Source organism: Oncorhynchus nerka, linkage group LG4 (assembly GCF_034236695.1).
Source record: "Oncorhynchus nerka isolate Pitt River linkage group LG4, Oner_Uvic_2.0, whole genome shotgun sequence".
Taxonomy (NCBI): Eukaryota; Metazoa; Chordata; class Actinopteri; order Salmoniformes; family Salmonidae; genus Oncorhynchus; species Oncorhynchus nerka.
The window spans coordinates 69,831,553-69,847,566 of NC_088399.1; the positions used below are offsets into that span (position 1 = coordinate 69,831,553).

The window sequence follows — 16,014 nt, forward strand, 5'->3', positions numbered from 1 at the left end:
CAGATTCTCGCCACGCCACCTGGTAGGAGCGACCTGTCAGGTAGGACGCAATCCAAGCGTGGGCCGCGCCGGAGATTCCCAACTCGGAGAGGGTGGAGAGGAGGATCTGATGGTTCACAGTATCGAAGGCAGCCGATAGGTCTAGAAGGATGAGAGCAGAGGAGAGAGAGTTAGCTTTAGCAGTGCGGAGGGCCTCCGTGATACAGAGAAGAGCAGTCTCAGTTGAATGACTAGTCTTGAAACCTGACTGATTTGGATCAAGAAGGTCATTCTGAGAGAGATAGCGGAGAGCTGGCCAAGGACGGCACGTTCAAGAGTTTTGGAGAGAAAAGAAAGAAGGGATACTGGTCTGTAGTTGTTGACATCGGAGGGATCGAGTGTAGGTTTTTTCAGAAGGGGTGCAACTCTCGCTCTCTTGAAGACAGAAGGGACGTAGCCAGCGGTCAGGGATGAGTTGATGAGCGAGGTGAGGTAAGGGAGAAGGTCTCCGGAAATGGTCTGGAGAAGAGAGGAGGGAATAGGGTCAAGCGGGCAGGTTGTTGGGCGGCCGGCCGTCACAAGACGCGAGATTTCATCTGGAGAGAGAGGGAGAAAGAGGTCAGAGCACAGGGTAGGGCAGTGTGAGCAGAACCAGCGGTGTCGTTTGACTTAGCAAACGAGGATCGGATGTCGTCGACCTTCTTTTCAAAATGGTTGACGAAGTCATCTGCAGAGAGGGAGGAGGGGGAGGGGAGGAGGATTCAGGAGGGAGGAGAAGGTGGCAAAGAGCTTCCTAGGGTTAGAGGCAGATGCTTGGACTTTAGAGTGGTAGAAAGTGGCTTTAGCAGCAGAGACAGAAGAGGAAAATGTAGAGAGGAGGGAGTGAAAGGATGCCAGGTCCGCAGGGAGGCGAGTTTTCCTCCATTTCCGCTCGGCTGCCCGGAGCCCTGTTCTGTGAGCTCGCAATGAGTCGTCGAGCCACGGAGCAGGAGGGGAGGACCGAGCCGGCCTGGAGGATAGGGGACATAGAGAATCAAGGGATGCAGAAAGGGAGGAGAGGAGGGTTGAGGAGGCAGAATCAGGAGATAGGTTGGAGAAGGTTTGAGCAGAGGGAAGAGATGATAGGATGGAAGAGGAGAGAGTAGCGGGGGAGAGAGAGCGAAGATTGGGACGGCGCGATACCATCCGAGTAGGGGCAGTGTGGGAAGTATTGGATGAGAGCAAGAGGGAAAAGGATACAAGGTAGTGGTCGGAGACTTGGAGGGGAGTTGCAGTGAGGTTAGTGGAAGAACAGCATCTAGTAAAGATGAGGTCGAGCGTATTGCCTGCCTTGTGAGTAGAGGGGGAAGGTGAGAGGGTGAGGTCAAAAGAGGAGAGGAGTGAAAGAAGGAGGCAGAGAGGAATGAGTCAAAGGTAGACGTGGGGAGGTTAAAGTCACCCAGAACTGTGAGAGGTGAGCCGTCCTCAGGAAAGGAGCTTATCAAGGCATCAAGCTCATTGATGAACTCTCCGAGGGAACCTGGAGGGCGATAAATGATAAGGATGTTAAGCTTGAAAGGGCTGGTAACTGTGACAGCATGGAATTCAAAGGAGGCGATAGACAGATGGGTAAGGGGAGAAAGAGAGAATGACCACTTGGGAGAGATGAGGATCCCGGTGCCACCACCCCGCTGACCAGAAGCTCTCGGGGTGTGCGAGAACACGTGGGCGGACGAAGAGAGAGCAGTAGGAGTAGCAGTGTTATCTGTGGTGATCCATGTTTCCGTCAGTGCCAAGAAGTCGAGGGACTGGAGGGAGGCATAGGCTGAGATGAACTCTGCCTTGTTGGCCGCAGATCGGCAGTTCCAGAGGCTACCGGAGACCTGGAACTCCACGTGGGTCGTGCGCGCTGGGACCACCAGATTAGAGTGGCCGCGGCCACGCGGTGTGGAGCGTTTGTATGGTCTGTGCAGAGAGGAGAGAACAGGGATAGACAGACACATAGTTGACAGGCTACAGAAGAGGCTACGCTAATGCAAAGGAGATTGGAATGACAAGTGGACTACACGTCTCGAATGTTCAGAAAGTTAAGCTTACGTAGCAGGAATCTTATTGACTAAAATAATTCAAATGATACAGTACTGCTGAAGTAGGCTAGCTGGCAGTGGCTGCGTTGTTGTTGTTCTATCTCTCTATAGTGCTGTTTCTTCTATTATGGTCTCTTGTTTCTTTAGAGGTTTCACTTTGTTGTCCTTTTTCTTTTCCTTTTTCTTCTGTCCTTATTTTGTCTTCCTTTCTTCTGTTAACTAGATATTTTTTGTTGTTATTCTTTGTAAGCTAGCTAGCTTCTTCCAGGAGAGTCCCTAGCAACTGCTTAGCAACAAGTAAACAATTCAGCTAGCAATTCAGCTAGCTAAGATAACTGTACAATTTTATGAAAAATAGTTACTTCTTCAATAGCCTGTCTTTTTGGTTTGTTCCTTGTTTTGTCTTCTATTGAGTCTTGCAGTTTTCTCTTGATTTTTTCGATGTACTTCACTCTAAAAAAAACATTTAAATCTCAATATATACAGGAGCTAATTTTTCAGCTGATAGATGAGGCCAATGTATCGGTCTGATAAGCCCGTGATGATATTCCCTGAATGCATGTCAGTTTCATAGACATATCTCATCCAAAATATGAGATCGAATAGCCAATGTCAGAATATCTACGATGGTTAAATGTCACTATTTTCTTTTACATATTCTAATGGTACCATGTTGGCATGCAAACATTTTTATTACAGTCATCTTTCTACAAAATAATAAATAAATATTATAATATACTCTATATTTATTCTGTTTTATATACTATACATACTGCCTGCTAGGGTACTTGGCAATTGTAACTGGCTTGTTGCTATGAATACCAGATGCTGCGTGAAGTAAGATGCAGGGGTTTTTCTATAGTAATTTCCAGGTGATAAGCACAAATAAACACACGGTTTAACACTGTCAAGTCTGTTTTCACGACTTCCTGGGCTGGTCAAAAGGAGTCAGGGGTTAAGAGGTCAAAGATCCTGGGTCAGCTGTCAAAGGACAGCGTCCTGGAGGTTGCTCACTGCCATCCTCCTGAGGGCCTTTCCGGACACTTCCAGCGGGTTCTCCAGTGATTCTGGCCTGACGTTCTTCTTGGAAGCCTTCTCCAGCATGCGACTGGCCTCCTTCAGGGCTTTCTCTGTCCTCCGAGCCTTCTCTGTCTTCTCTACCCTCAGGGCTTTTCCCTGCTGGGACCCTTGGGCCAGTTTGGCCTCTTCCTCCTGCTGGAGCGGGCCGGCCGCATGGCATACGCTCTCCTCGCCACGTGGCGCCTGCTGGGCCTGAGCTTTGGCACTGACGGGGAAAGAGGCAGAGGGAGAGACTGGTTTGCTTCTAGGAGGAGGATGGAGGTCTTTAATGGTAGAGCCAAAATCTTCTGAGAGCCTGCCTCCTGTGTGTCTCTGGATTGGGTTGGCATGAGCAAGCTCCGCTCTCAGAACCTTCTGCTGTCGCTGGACTCTGGGTGCTGTTTCAGTCAGGGGCAGGGGATGTGGGGATGGGGTGGAGACACACTCTGCCGCACCCTTAACCAGTTCTGGTCTCTCTCCTCTCACCCCACAGGCCTTCACCTTCCTGGGACAGGGTTGGTCCCCAACCGTAGTGTCCAGTTTGCGGGAAGCACCCTTGGCCTCCAGACCAATCCCCTTCATCTTCTGTCTCTGGGCCTTCTGTACCTCCCTGGGCAGCTCCAGAGGGGCCAGCTTCAGAGGCCACCGCAGGGGCAGGTTCTCCCCCTCCCTCGCTCGGGATGAGCCAGGCAGGAAAGACCTGGACAGGAAGGAAGGAAGGATTGTGTATTTTTTTTACAAATGTAAGATACATGTATATTGCCTCAGCCAAGTGAGCCAACAGTACATAACACATACCTGACTAGGAGCGAGGAGTCTCTCTGGGTGGCAGGGCCCTCTTGGCCGAGCGTTGGCAGCATGGCAGAGCCAGTCTTAAGCGGACCCACCATCACCACCTCCTCTTCCCCTCCCTGTGTGGCTGACAGATGGAGTTTAGGTATTTTGGAATTACATACATTTTTAGAAGCTAGCCGGTGGTTCTGGGTGGTGAGATGCATCATGGTATTTGTAGCCTGAGAGGTCAGCAGGTCTTCTGGTCGGGGCAAGACCTGTGACAAAATACACACTCACAAATTAATTTTACTCACTCGCTTACATTACATGAATATCTAACATTGCCAGTCAACACTGAAAAGCCATCAGATGAAATTATAGCATAGTATTGAATACTTATAAAGTAGACCCATCAATGATAAATACTGTATAATCTAGAGCAGTGGTTCCCAAACGTTTTATAGTCCCGTACCCCTTCAAACATTCAACCTCCAGCTGTGTACCCCCTCTAGCACCAGGGTCAGCGCACTCTCAAATGTTGTTTTTTGCCATCATTGTAAGCCTGCCACACACACACTATACGATACATTTATTAAACATAAGAATGAGTGTGTGTTTTTGTCACAACCCGGCTCGTGGGAAGTGACAAAGATCTCTTATAGGACCATGTCACGATCGTCATAAGGAGTGGACCAAAATGCAATGTAGTATGTTTCCATCCTTTTATTTAGGAAGAGAGAACTCAAAGCACAAAAACAATAAAGCGAATAAACGAACCGTGAAGCTACATGCAGTGCAGAAAGCAACTACACACAAACATAATCAAGATCCCACAAATACAATGGGGAAAATGGCTACCTGTTATTTCGCTGAACACTAAATAGTTAAATTTTATTTTGGGCTGTGAAACGAGGCTACTCAGGCAAGAAAAAAACATCACCCAAACGTATAGCCCCGTTGGAAAATATAAATATAAAAATATATTCTGAAATATTCAGAAAGAGGAAAAATATATATATTCATAATAATTATGGTTTAAAAAAAAATCAATGAGTGAATCAGATTTTGATTTGGCGTACCCCGACCGAAGGCACTGTGAGTACCCCTTCCCAAACTGGGAATACCTGCCTTAGAGGTATTGTCATACTATCTGCTTTGTATACTCATTGTAAATGTCTTGAGTCCAACATTCCACTGCAGATTTCCACAAAGATAACCAATTTAACGCTTCAACTCATTCAAAACCATTCTCATAGGAACGGAACATTCTAAATGGATTGATTGTTCAATTTTTAAAAAACTTGATATCAATAATGAGACCTCAATATTCGCATTAGTTTTATGTAGAAAATGTGATATTCTTAGTTGATTTCTCATAAAGACTGTTAAAGTATAGCTCATAAATAATTTGTATGACATTAAACAAATTCATCAGCAAATTCATCAAAATAGCAATCTCCTGAAGATAGTAGCTAATCTAAACCTAGAATATAACTGTATATCACAAGAACTGATGCAAACATTGTACACATTTAACCAATCATTTCTGCCTCTTCTACATAGTGTCATTCACTCCTGAGAAGGTTAAAGACCGCATATAACAAGCAATGCCTGATCATTTCACTGCATGTGTACACTAATAAGCATCATACAATGCGTCCTACTGCCAATAAACACTGAGTGTACAAAACATTATATAGCTCTTTCCATGACATAGACTGACCAGGTGAATCCAGGTGAAAGCTATGACCCCTTATTGATGTCGCTTGTTAAAGGGGAGGAGACAGGTTAAAGAAGGATTTTCAAGCCTTGAGACAATTGAAACATGGATTGTGTATGTGTGCCATTCAGAGGGTGAATGAGCAACACAAAAGATTGAATTGCCTTTGAAATGGGTATGGTAATAAGTGCCAGGCGCAACGGTTGTGTCAAGAACTGCAACGCTGATGGGTTTTTCAAGCTCAACAGTTTCCCGTGTGTATCAAGAATGGTCCCCCACCCAAAGGTCATCCAGCCAACTTGATACAACTGTGGGAAGCATTGGAGTCAACCTGGTCCAGCATCCCTGTGGAATGCTTTCAACACCTTGTAGAGTCCATGCCCCGATGAACTGAGGCTGTTCTGAGGAGAAAATGGGGGGGTGCAACTCAATATAAGGAAGTTGTTCCTATTGTTTGGTATAGTCAGTGTATATGTATAATCCCAATAAGACACAACTAGGAAGGAGGTCCTAATGTTTGGTATACTCAGTGTATATGTATAATCCCAATAAGACACAACACAACTAGGAAGGAGGTCCTAATGTTTGGTATACTCAGTGTATATGTATAATCCCAATAAGACACAACACAACTAGGAAGGAGGTCCTAATGTTTGGTATACTCAGTGTATATGTATAATCCCAATAAGACACAACTAGGAAAGAGGTCCTAATGTTTGGTATACTCAGTGTATATGTATAATCCCAATAAGACACAACACAACTAGGAAGGAGGTCCTAATGTTTGGTATACTCAGTGTATATGTATAATCCCAATAAGACACAACACAACTAGGAAGGAGGTCCTAATGTTTGGTATACTCAGTGTATATGTATAATCCCAATAAGACACAACTAGGAAGGAGGTCCTAATGTTTGGTATACTCAGTGTATATGTATAACCCCAATAAGACACAACACAACTAGGAAGGAGGTCCTATTGTTTGGTATAGTCAGTGTATATGTATAATCCCAATAAGACACAACTAGGAAGGAGGTCCTAATGTTTGGTATACTCAGTGTATATGTATAATCCCAATAAGACACAACACAACTAGGAAGGAGGTCCTATTGTTTGGTATACTCAGTGTATATGTATAATCCCAATAAGACACAACTAGGAAGGAGGTCCTAATGTTTGGTATACTCAGTGTATATGTATAATCCCAATAAAACACAACTAGGAAGGAGGTCCTAATGTTTGGTATACTCAGTGTATATGTATAACCCCAATAAGACACAACACAACTAGGAAGGAGGTCCTATTGTTTGGTATACTCAGTGTATATGTATAATCCCAATAAAACACAACTAGGAAGGAGGTCCTAATGTTTGGTATACTCAGTGTATATGTATAATCCCAATAAAACACAACACAACTAGGAAGGAGGTCCTAATGTTTGGTATACTCAGTGTATATGTATAATCCCAATAAGACACAACACAACTAGGAAGGAGGTCCTAATGTTTGGTATACTCAGTGTATATGTATAATCCCAATAAGACACAACTAGGAAGGAGGTCCTAATGTTTGGTATACTCAGTGTATATGTATAATCCCAATAAGACACAACACAACTAGGAAGGAGGTCCTAATGTTTGGTATACTCAGTGTATATGTATAATCCCAATAAGACACAACACAACTAGGAAGGAGGTCCTAATGTTTGGTATACTCAGTGTATATGTATAATCCCAATAAGACACAACACAACTAGGAAGGAGGTCCTAATGTTTGGTATAGTCAGTGTATATGTATAATCCCAATAAGACACAACTAGGAAGGAGGTCCTAATGTTTGGTATACTCAGTGTATATGTTTAATCCCAATAAGACACAACTAGGAAGGAGGTCCTAATGTTTGGTATACTCAGTGTATATGTATAATCCCAATAAAACACAACTAGGAAGGAGGTCCTAATGTTTGGTATACTCAGTGTATATGTATAATCCCAATAAGACACAACACAACTAGGAAGGAGGTCCTATTGTTTGGTATACTCAGTGTATATGTATAATCCCAATAAAACACAACTAGGAAGGAGGTCCTAATGTTTGGTATACTCAGTGTATATGTATAATCCCAATAAGACACAACTAGGAAGGAGGTCCTAATGTTTGGTATACTCAGTGTATATGTATAATCCCAATAAAACACAACACAACTAGGAAGGAGGTCCTAATGTTTGGTATACTCAGTGTATATGTATAACCCCAATAAGACACAACACAACTAGGAAGGAGGTCCTATTGTTTGGTATAGTCAGTGTATATGTATAATCCCAATAAGACACAACTAGGAAGGAGGTCCTAATGTTTGGTATACTCAGTGTATATGTATAATCCCAATAAGACACAACACAACTAGGAAGGAGGTCCTATTGTTTGGTATACTCAGTGTATATGTATAATCCCAATAAGACACAACTAGGAAGGAGGTCCTAATGTTTGGTATACTCAGTGTATATGTATAATCCCAATAAGACACAACTAGGAAGGAGGTCCTAATGTTTGGTATACTCAGTGTATATGTATAACCCCAATAAGACACAACACAACTAGGAAGGAGGTCCTATTGTTTGGTATACTCAGTGTATATGTATAATCCCAATAAGACACAACACAACTAGGAAGGAGGTCCTAATGTTTGGTATACTCAGTGTATATGTATAATCCCAATAAGACACAACACAACTAGGAAGGAGGTCCTAATGTTTGGTATACTCAGTGTATATGTATAATCCCAATAAGACACAACTAGGAAGGAGGTCCTAATGTTTGGTATACTCAGTGTATATGTATAATCCCAATAAGACACAACACAACTAGGAAGGAGGTCCTAATGTTTGGTATACTCAGTGTATATCTATAATCCCAATAAGACACAACTAGGAAGGAGGTCCTAATGTTTGGTATACTCAGTGTATATGTATAATCCCAATAAGACACAACACAACTAGGAAGGAGGTCCTAATGTTTGGTATACTCAGTGTACATGTATAATCCCAATAAGACACAACTAGGAAGGAGGTCCTAATGTTTGGTATACTCAGTGTATATGTATAATCCCAATAAGACACAACACAACTAGGAAGGAGGTCCTAATGTTTGGTATACTCAGTGTATATCTATAATCCCAATAAGACACAACTAGGAAGGAGGTCCTAATGTTTGGTATACTCAGTGTATATGTATAATCCCAATAAGACACAACACAACTAGGAAGGAGGTCCTAATGTTTGGTATACTCAGTGTATATGTATAATCCCAATAAGACACAACTAGGAAAGAGGTCCTAATGTTTGGTATACTCAGTGTATATGTATAATCCCAATAAGACACAACACAACTAGGAAGGAGGTCCTAATGTTTGGTATACTCAGTGTATATGTATAATCCCAATAAGACACAACACAACTAGGAAGGAGGTCCTAATGTTTGGTATACTCAGTGTATATGTATAATCCCAATAAGACACAACTAGGAAGGAGGTCCTAATGTTTGGTATACTCAGTGTATATGTATAACCCCAATAAGACACAACACAACTAGGAAGGAGGTCCTATTGTTTGGTATAGTCAGTGTATATGTATAATCCCAATAAGACACAACTAGGAAGGAGGTCCTAATGTTTGGTATACTCAGTGTATATGTATAATCCCAATAAGACACAACACAACTAGGAAGGAGGTCCTATTGTTTGGTATACTCAGTGTATATGTATAATCCCAATAAGACACAACTAGGAAGGAGGTCCTAATGTTTGGTATACTCAGTGTATATGTATAATCCCAATAAAACACAACTAGGAAGGAGGTCCTAATGTTTGGTATACTCAGTGTATATGTATAACCCCAATAAGACACAACACAACTAGGAAGGAGGTCCTATTGTTTGGTATACTCAGTGTATATGTATAATCCCAATAAAACACAACTAGGAAGGAGGTCCTAATGTTTGGTATACTCAGTGTATATGTATAATCCCAATAAAACACAACACAACTAGGAAGGAGGTCCTAATGTTTGGTATACTCAGTGTATATGTATAATCCCAATAAGACACAACACAACTAGGAAGGAGGTCCTAATGTTTGGTATACTCAGTGTATATGTATAATCCCAATAAGACACAACTAGGAAGGAGGTCCTAATGTTTGGTATACTCAGTGTATATGTATAATCCCAATAAGACACAACACAACTAGGAAGGAGGTCCTAATGTTTGGTATACTCAGTGTATATGTATAATCCCAATAAGACACAACACAACTAGGAAGGAGGTCCTAATGTTTGGTATACTCAGTGTATATGTATAATCCCAATAAGACACAACACAACTAGGAAGGAGGTCCTAATGTTTGGTATAGTCAGTGTATATGTATAATCCCAATAAGACACAACTAGGAAGGAGGTCCTAATGTTTGGTATACTCAGTGTATATGTTTAATCCCAATAAGACACAACTAGGAAGGAGGTCCTAATGTTTGGTATACTCAGTGTATATGTATAATCCCAATAAAACACAACTAGGAAGGAGGTCCTAATGTTTGGTATACTCAGTGTATATGTATAATCCCAATAAGACACAACACAACTAGGAAGGAGGTCCTATTGTTTGGTATACTCAGTGTATATGTATAATCCCAATAAAACACAACTAGGAAGGAGGTCCTAATGTTTGGTATACTCAGTGTATATGTATAATCCCAATAAGACACAACTAGGAAGGAGGTCCTAATGTTTGGTATACTCAGTGTATATGTATAATCCCAATAAAACACAACACAACTAGGAAGGAGGTCCTAATGTTTGGTATACTCAGTGTATATGTATAACCCCAATAAGACACAACACAACTAGGAAGGAGGTCCTATTGTTTGGTATAGTCAGTGTATATGTATAATCCCAATAAGACACAACTAGGAAGGAGGTCCTAATGTTTGGTATACTCAGTGTATATGTATAATCCCAATAAGACACAACACAACTAGGAAGGAGGTCCTATTGTTTGGTATACTCAGTGTATATGTATAATCCCAATAAGACACAACTAGGAAGGAGGTCCTAATGTTTGGTATACTCAGTGTATATGTATAATCCCAATAAGACACAACTAGGAAGGAGGTCCTAATGTTTGGTATACTCAGTGTATATGTATAACCCCAATAAGACACAACACAACTAGGAAGGAGGTCCTATTGTTTGGTATACTCAGTGTATATGTATAATCCCAATAAGACACAACACAACTAGGAAGGAGGTCCTAATGTTTGGTATACTCAGTGTATATGTATAATCCCAATAAGACACAACACAACTAGGAAGGAGGTCCTAATGTTTGGTATACTCAGTGTATATGTATAATCCCAATAAGACACAACTAGGAAGGAGGTCCTAATGTTTGGTATACTCAGTGTATATGTATAATCCCAATAAGACACAACACAACTAGGAAGGAGGTCCTAATGTTTGGTATACTCAGTGTATATCTATAATCCCAATAAGACACAACTAGGAAGGAGGTCCTAATGTTTGGTATACTCAGTGTATATGTATAATCCCAATAAGACACAACACAACTAGGAAGGAGGTCCTAATGTTTGGTATACTCAGTGTACATGTATAATCCCAATAAGACACAACTAGGAAGGAGGTCCTAATGTTTGGTATACTCAGTGTATATGTATAATCCCAATAAGACACAACACAACTAGGAAGGAGGTCCTAATGTTTGGTATACTCAGTGTATATCTATAATCCCAATAAGACACAACTAGGAAGGAGGTCCTAATGTTTGGTATACTCAGTGTATATGTATAATCCCAATAAGACACAACACAACTAGGAAGGAGGTCCTAATGTTTGGTATACTCAGTGTATATGTATAATCCCAATAAGACACAACTAGGAAAGAGGTCCTAATGTTTGGTATACTCAGTGTATATGTATAATCCCAATAAGACACAACACAACTAGGAAGGAGGTCCTAATGTTTGGTATACTCAGTGTATATGTATAATCCCAATAAGACACAACACAACTAGGAAGGAGGTCCTAATGTTTGGTATACTCAGTGTATATGTATAATCCCAATAAGACACAACTAGGAAGGAGGTCCTAATGTTTGGTATACTCAGTGTATATGTATAACCCCAATAAGACACAACACAACTAGGAAGGAGGTCCTATTGTTTGGTATAGTCAGTGTATATGTATAATCCCAATAAGACACAACTAGGAAGGAGGTCCTAATGTTTGGTATACTCAGTGTATATGTATAATCCCAATAAGACACAACACAACTAGGAAGGAGGTCCTATTGTTTGGTATACTCAGTGTATATGTATAATCCCAATAAGACACAACTAGGAAGGAGGTCCTAATGTTTGGTATACTCAGTGTATATGTATAATCCCAATAAAACACAACTAGGAAGGAGGTCCTAATGTTTGGTATACTCAGTGTATATGTATAACCCCAATAAGACACAACACAACTAGGAAGGAGGTCCTATTGTTTGGTATACTCAGTGTATATGTATAATCCCAATAAAACACAACTAGGAAGGAGGTCCTAATGTTTGGTATACTCAGTGTATATGTATAATCCCAATAAAACACAACACAACTAGGAAGGAGGTCCTAATGTTTGGTATACTCAGTGTATATGTATAATCCCAATAAGACACAACACAACTAGGAAGGAGGTCCTAATGTTTGGTATACTCAGTGTATATGTATAATCCCAATAAGACACAACTAGGAAGGAGGTCCTAATGTTTGGTATACTCAGTGTATATGTATAATCCCAATAAGACACAACACAACTAGGAAGGAGGTCCTAATGTTTGGTATACTCAGTGTATATGTATAATCCCAATAAGACACAACACAACTAGGAAGGAGGTCCTAATGTTTGGTATACTCAGTGTATATGTATAATCCCAATAAGACACAACACAACTAGGAAGGAGGTCCTAATGTTTGGTATAGTCAGTGTATATGTATAATCCCAATAAGACACAACTAGGAAGGAGGTCCTAATGTTTGGTATACTCAGTGTATATGTTTAATCCCAATAAGACACAACTAGGAAGGAGGTCCTAATGTTTGGTATACTCAGTGTATATGTATAATCCCAATAAAACACAACTAGGAAGGAGGTCCTAATGTTTGGTATACTCAGTGTATATGTATAATCCCAATAAGACACAACACAACTAGGAAGGAGGTCCTATTGTTTGGTATACTCAGTGTATATGTATAATCCCAATAAAACACAACTAGGAAGGAGGTCCTAATGTTTGGTATACTCAGTGTATATGTATAATCCCAATAAGACACAACTAGGAAGGAGGTCCTAATGTTTGGTATACTCAGTGTATATGTATAATCCCAATAAAACACAACACAACTAGGAAGGAGGTCCTAATGTTTGGTATACTCAGTGTATATGTATAACCCCAATAAGACACAACACAACTAGGAAGGAGGTCCTATTGTTTGGTATAGTCAGTGTATATGTATAATCCCAATAAGACACAACTAGGAAGGAGGTCCTAATGTTTGGTATACTCAGTGTATATGTATAATCCCAATAAGACACAACACAACTAGGAAGGAGGTCCTATTGTTTGGTATACTCAGTGTATATGTATAATCCCAATAAGACACAACTAGGAAGGAGGTCCTAATGTTTGGTATACTCAGTGTATATGTATAATCCCAATAAGACACAACTAGGAAGGAGGTCCTAATGTTTGGTATACTCAGTGTATATGTATAACCCCAATAAGACACAACACAACTAGGAAGGAGGTCCTATTGTTTGGTATACTCAGTGTATATGTATAATCCCAATAAGACACAACACAACTAGGAAGGAGGTCCTAATGTTTGGTATACTCAGTGTATATGTATAATCCCAATAAGACACAACACAACTAGGAAGGAGGTCCTAATGTTTGGTATACTCAGTGTATATGTATAATCCCAATAAGACACAACTAGGAAGGAGGTCCTAATGTTTGGTATACTCAGTGTATATGTATAATCCCAATAAGACACAACACAACTAGGAAGGAGGTCCTAATGTTTGGTATACTCAGTGTATATCTATAATCCCAATAAGACACAACTAGGAAGGAGGTCCTAATGTTTGGTATACTCAGTGTATATGTATAATCCCAATAAGACACAACACAACTAGGAAGGAGGTCCTAATGTTTGGTATACTCAGTGTACATGTATAATCCCAATAAGACACAACTAGGAAGGAGGTCCTAATGTTTGGTATACTCAGTGTATATGTATAATCCCAATAAGACACAACACAACTAGGAAGGAGGTCCTAATGTTTGGTATACTCAGTGTATATCTATAATCCCAATAAGACACAACTAGGAAGGAGGTCCTAATGTTTGGTATACTCAGTGTATATGTATAATCCCAATAAGACACAACACAACTAGGAAGGAGGTCCTAATGTTTGGTATACTCAGTGTACATGTATAATCCCAATAAGACACAACTAGGAAGGAGGTCCTAATGTTTGGTATACCTCTCCTATTCTCGCTATACACCAAGTCACTTGGCTCTGTCATAACCTCACATGGTCTCTCCTATCATTGCTATGCAGACGACACACAATTAATCTTCTCCTTTCCCCCTTCTGACGACCAGGTGGCGAATCGCATCTCTGCATGTCTGGCAGACATATCAGTGTGGATGACGGATCATCACCTCAAGCTGAACCTCGGCAAGACGGAGCTGCTCTTCCTCCCGGGGAAGGACTGCCCGTTCCATGATCTCGCCATCACGGTTGACAACTCCATTGTATCCTCGTCCCAGAGCGCTAAGAACCTTGGCGTGATCCTGGACAACACCCTGTCGTTCTCAAATAACATCAAGGCGGTGGCCCGTTCCTGTAGGTTCATGCTCTACAACATCCGCAGAGTACGACCCTGCCTCACACAGGAAGCGGCGCAGGTCCTAATCCAGGCACTTGTCATCTCCCGTCTGGATTACTGCAACTCGCTGTTGGCTGGGCTCCCTGCCTGTGCCATTAAACCCCTACAACTCATCCAGAACGCCGCAGCCCGTCTGGTGTTCAACCTTCCCAAGTTCTCTCACGTCACCCCGCTCCTCCGCTCTCTCCACTGGCTTCCAGTTGAAGCTCGCATCCGCTACAAGACCATGGTGCTTGCCCACGGAGCTGTGAGGGGAACGGCACCTCACTACCTCCAGGCTCTGATCAGGCCCTACACCCAAACAAGGGCACTGCGTTCATCCACCTCTGGCCTGCTCGCCTCCCTACCACTGAGGAAGTACAGTTCCCGCTCAGCCCAGTCAAAACTGTTCGCTGCTCTGGCCCCCCAATGGTGGAACAAACTCCCTCACGACGCCAGGACAGCGGAGTCAATCACCACCTTCCGGAGACACCTGAAACCCCACCTCTTTAAGGAATACCTAGGATAGGATAAAGTAATCCTTCTCCCCCTCCCCCCTTAAAAGACCTAGATGCACTATTGTAAAGTGGCTGTTCCACTGGATGTCATAAGGTGAAAGCACCAATTTGTAAGTCGCTCTGGATAAGAGCGTCTGCTAAATGACTTAAATGTAAATGTAATGTAAATGTGTATATGTATAATCCCAATAAGACACAACACAACTAGGAAGGAGGTCCTATTGTTTGGTATAATCAGTGTATATGTATAATCCCAATAAGACACAACTAGGAAGGAGGTCCTATTGTTTGGTATACTCAGTGTATATGTATAATCCCAATAAAACACAACTAGGAAGGAGGTCCTAATGTTTGGTATACTCAGTGTATATGTATAATCCCAATAAGACACAACTAGGAATGACGAAGTGATGATGATGATATACTATACTATCTATAATACTCACAGGTTTGACAAATTCCTCTAGCTTGAATTTTTTCCCGAATAATTTCTTCCCTGAGAGAGCCCAGGAGGAAAGGCTGTTGTTGTTGTTGTTGTTGTTGTTTTCACTTTCCGTGCTATGTCCAGCACTGGGCTGAAAGCAGGGGTTGGGATAACACTACAGTAAAAGGCAGGGCACGTAGCTAGGTTTTAGTTGCTTGCTGACTGGCTATAAGAACATTAGGAGGATTAGGGTCAGCGGGCAACAGGGTCATCTGTAATGATCCCAAATCCGGCTCAGGGACACCTGGAGAGAACCATGAAGGTAGTGGTTTTATACAGAGTCAGGGTGATGGTACTAGACAGCAGCTTGCAATCCAGCCTGGGGACTGGTACTGGTTTGATCGTTGATAACAGTTAGTCAACATGTAGCAGATCAGGGTAGTGTGCCAATGGCTCCTCATGCAGGGTAGTTTATCAAGTACAGTT

General features: G+C 41.7%; 1 protein-coding gene across 1 annotated transcript; it reads right to left on the reverse strand.

Annotated features, from left to right (window-relative positions):
* Positions 1 to 1,565: 1,565 nt before the first annotated feature.
* LOC115129031 (uncharacterized) lies at positions 1,566 to 15,698 on the reverse strand. Its single transcript, XM_065017081.1, has 3 exons — positions 15,551 to 15,698; positions 3,903 to 4,153; positions 1,566 to 3,804 (listed from the first exon to the last, which is right to left on the reverse strand). Exons 2-3 carry the CDS (start codon positions 4,103 to 4,105, stop codon positions 3,030 to 3,032), a joined length of 978 nt encoding a protein of 325 aa, XP_064873153.1. The 5' UTR covers positions 4,106 to 4,153; positions 15,551 to 15,698; the 3' UTR covers positions 1,566 to 3,029.
* Positions 15,699 to 16,014: the final 316 nt, after the last annotated feature.

Coding starts and splice junctions, on each gene's coding strand:
- LOC115129031 (XM_065017081.1), bottom strand. CDS start 4,105: ATGATGCATCTCACCACCCAGAACCACCGGCTAGCTTCTAAAAATGTA. Junction 3,805..3,902: donor GACTCCTCGCTCCTAGTCAG/GTATGTGTTATG, acceptor CTTCCTGTCCAG/GTCTTTCCTGCCTGGCTCAT.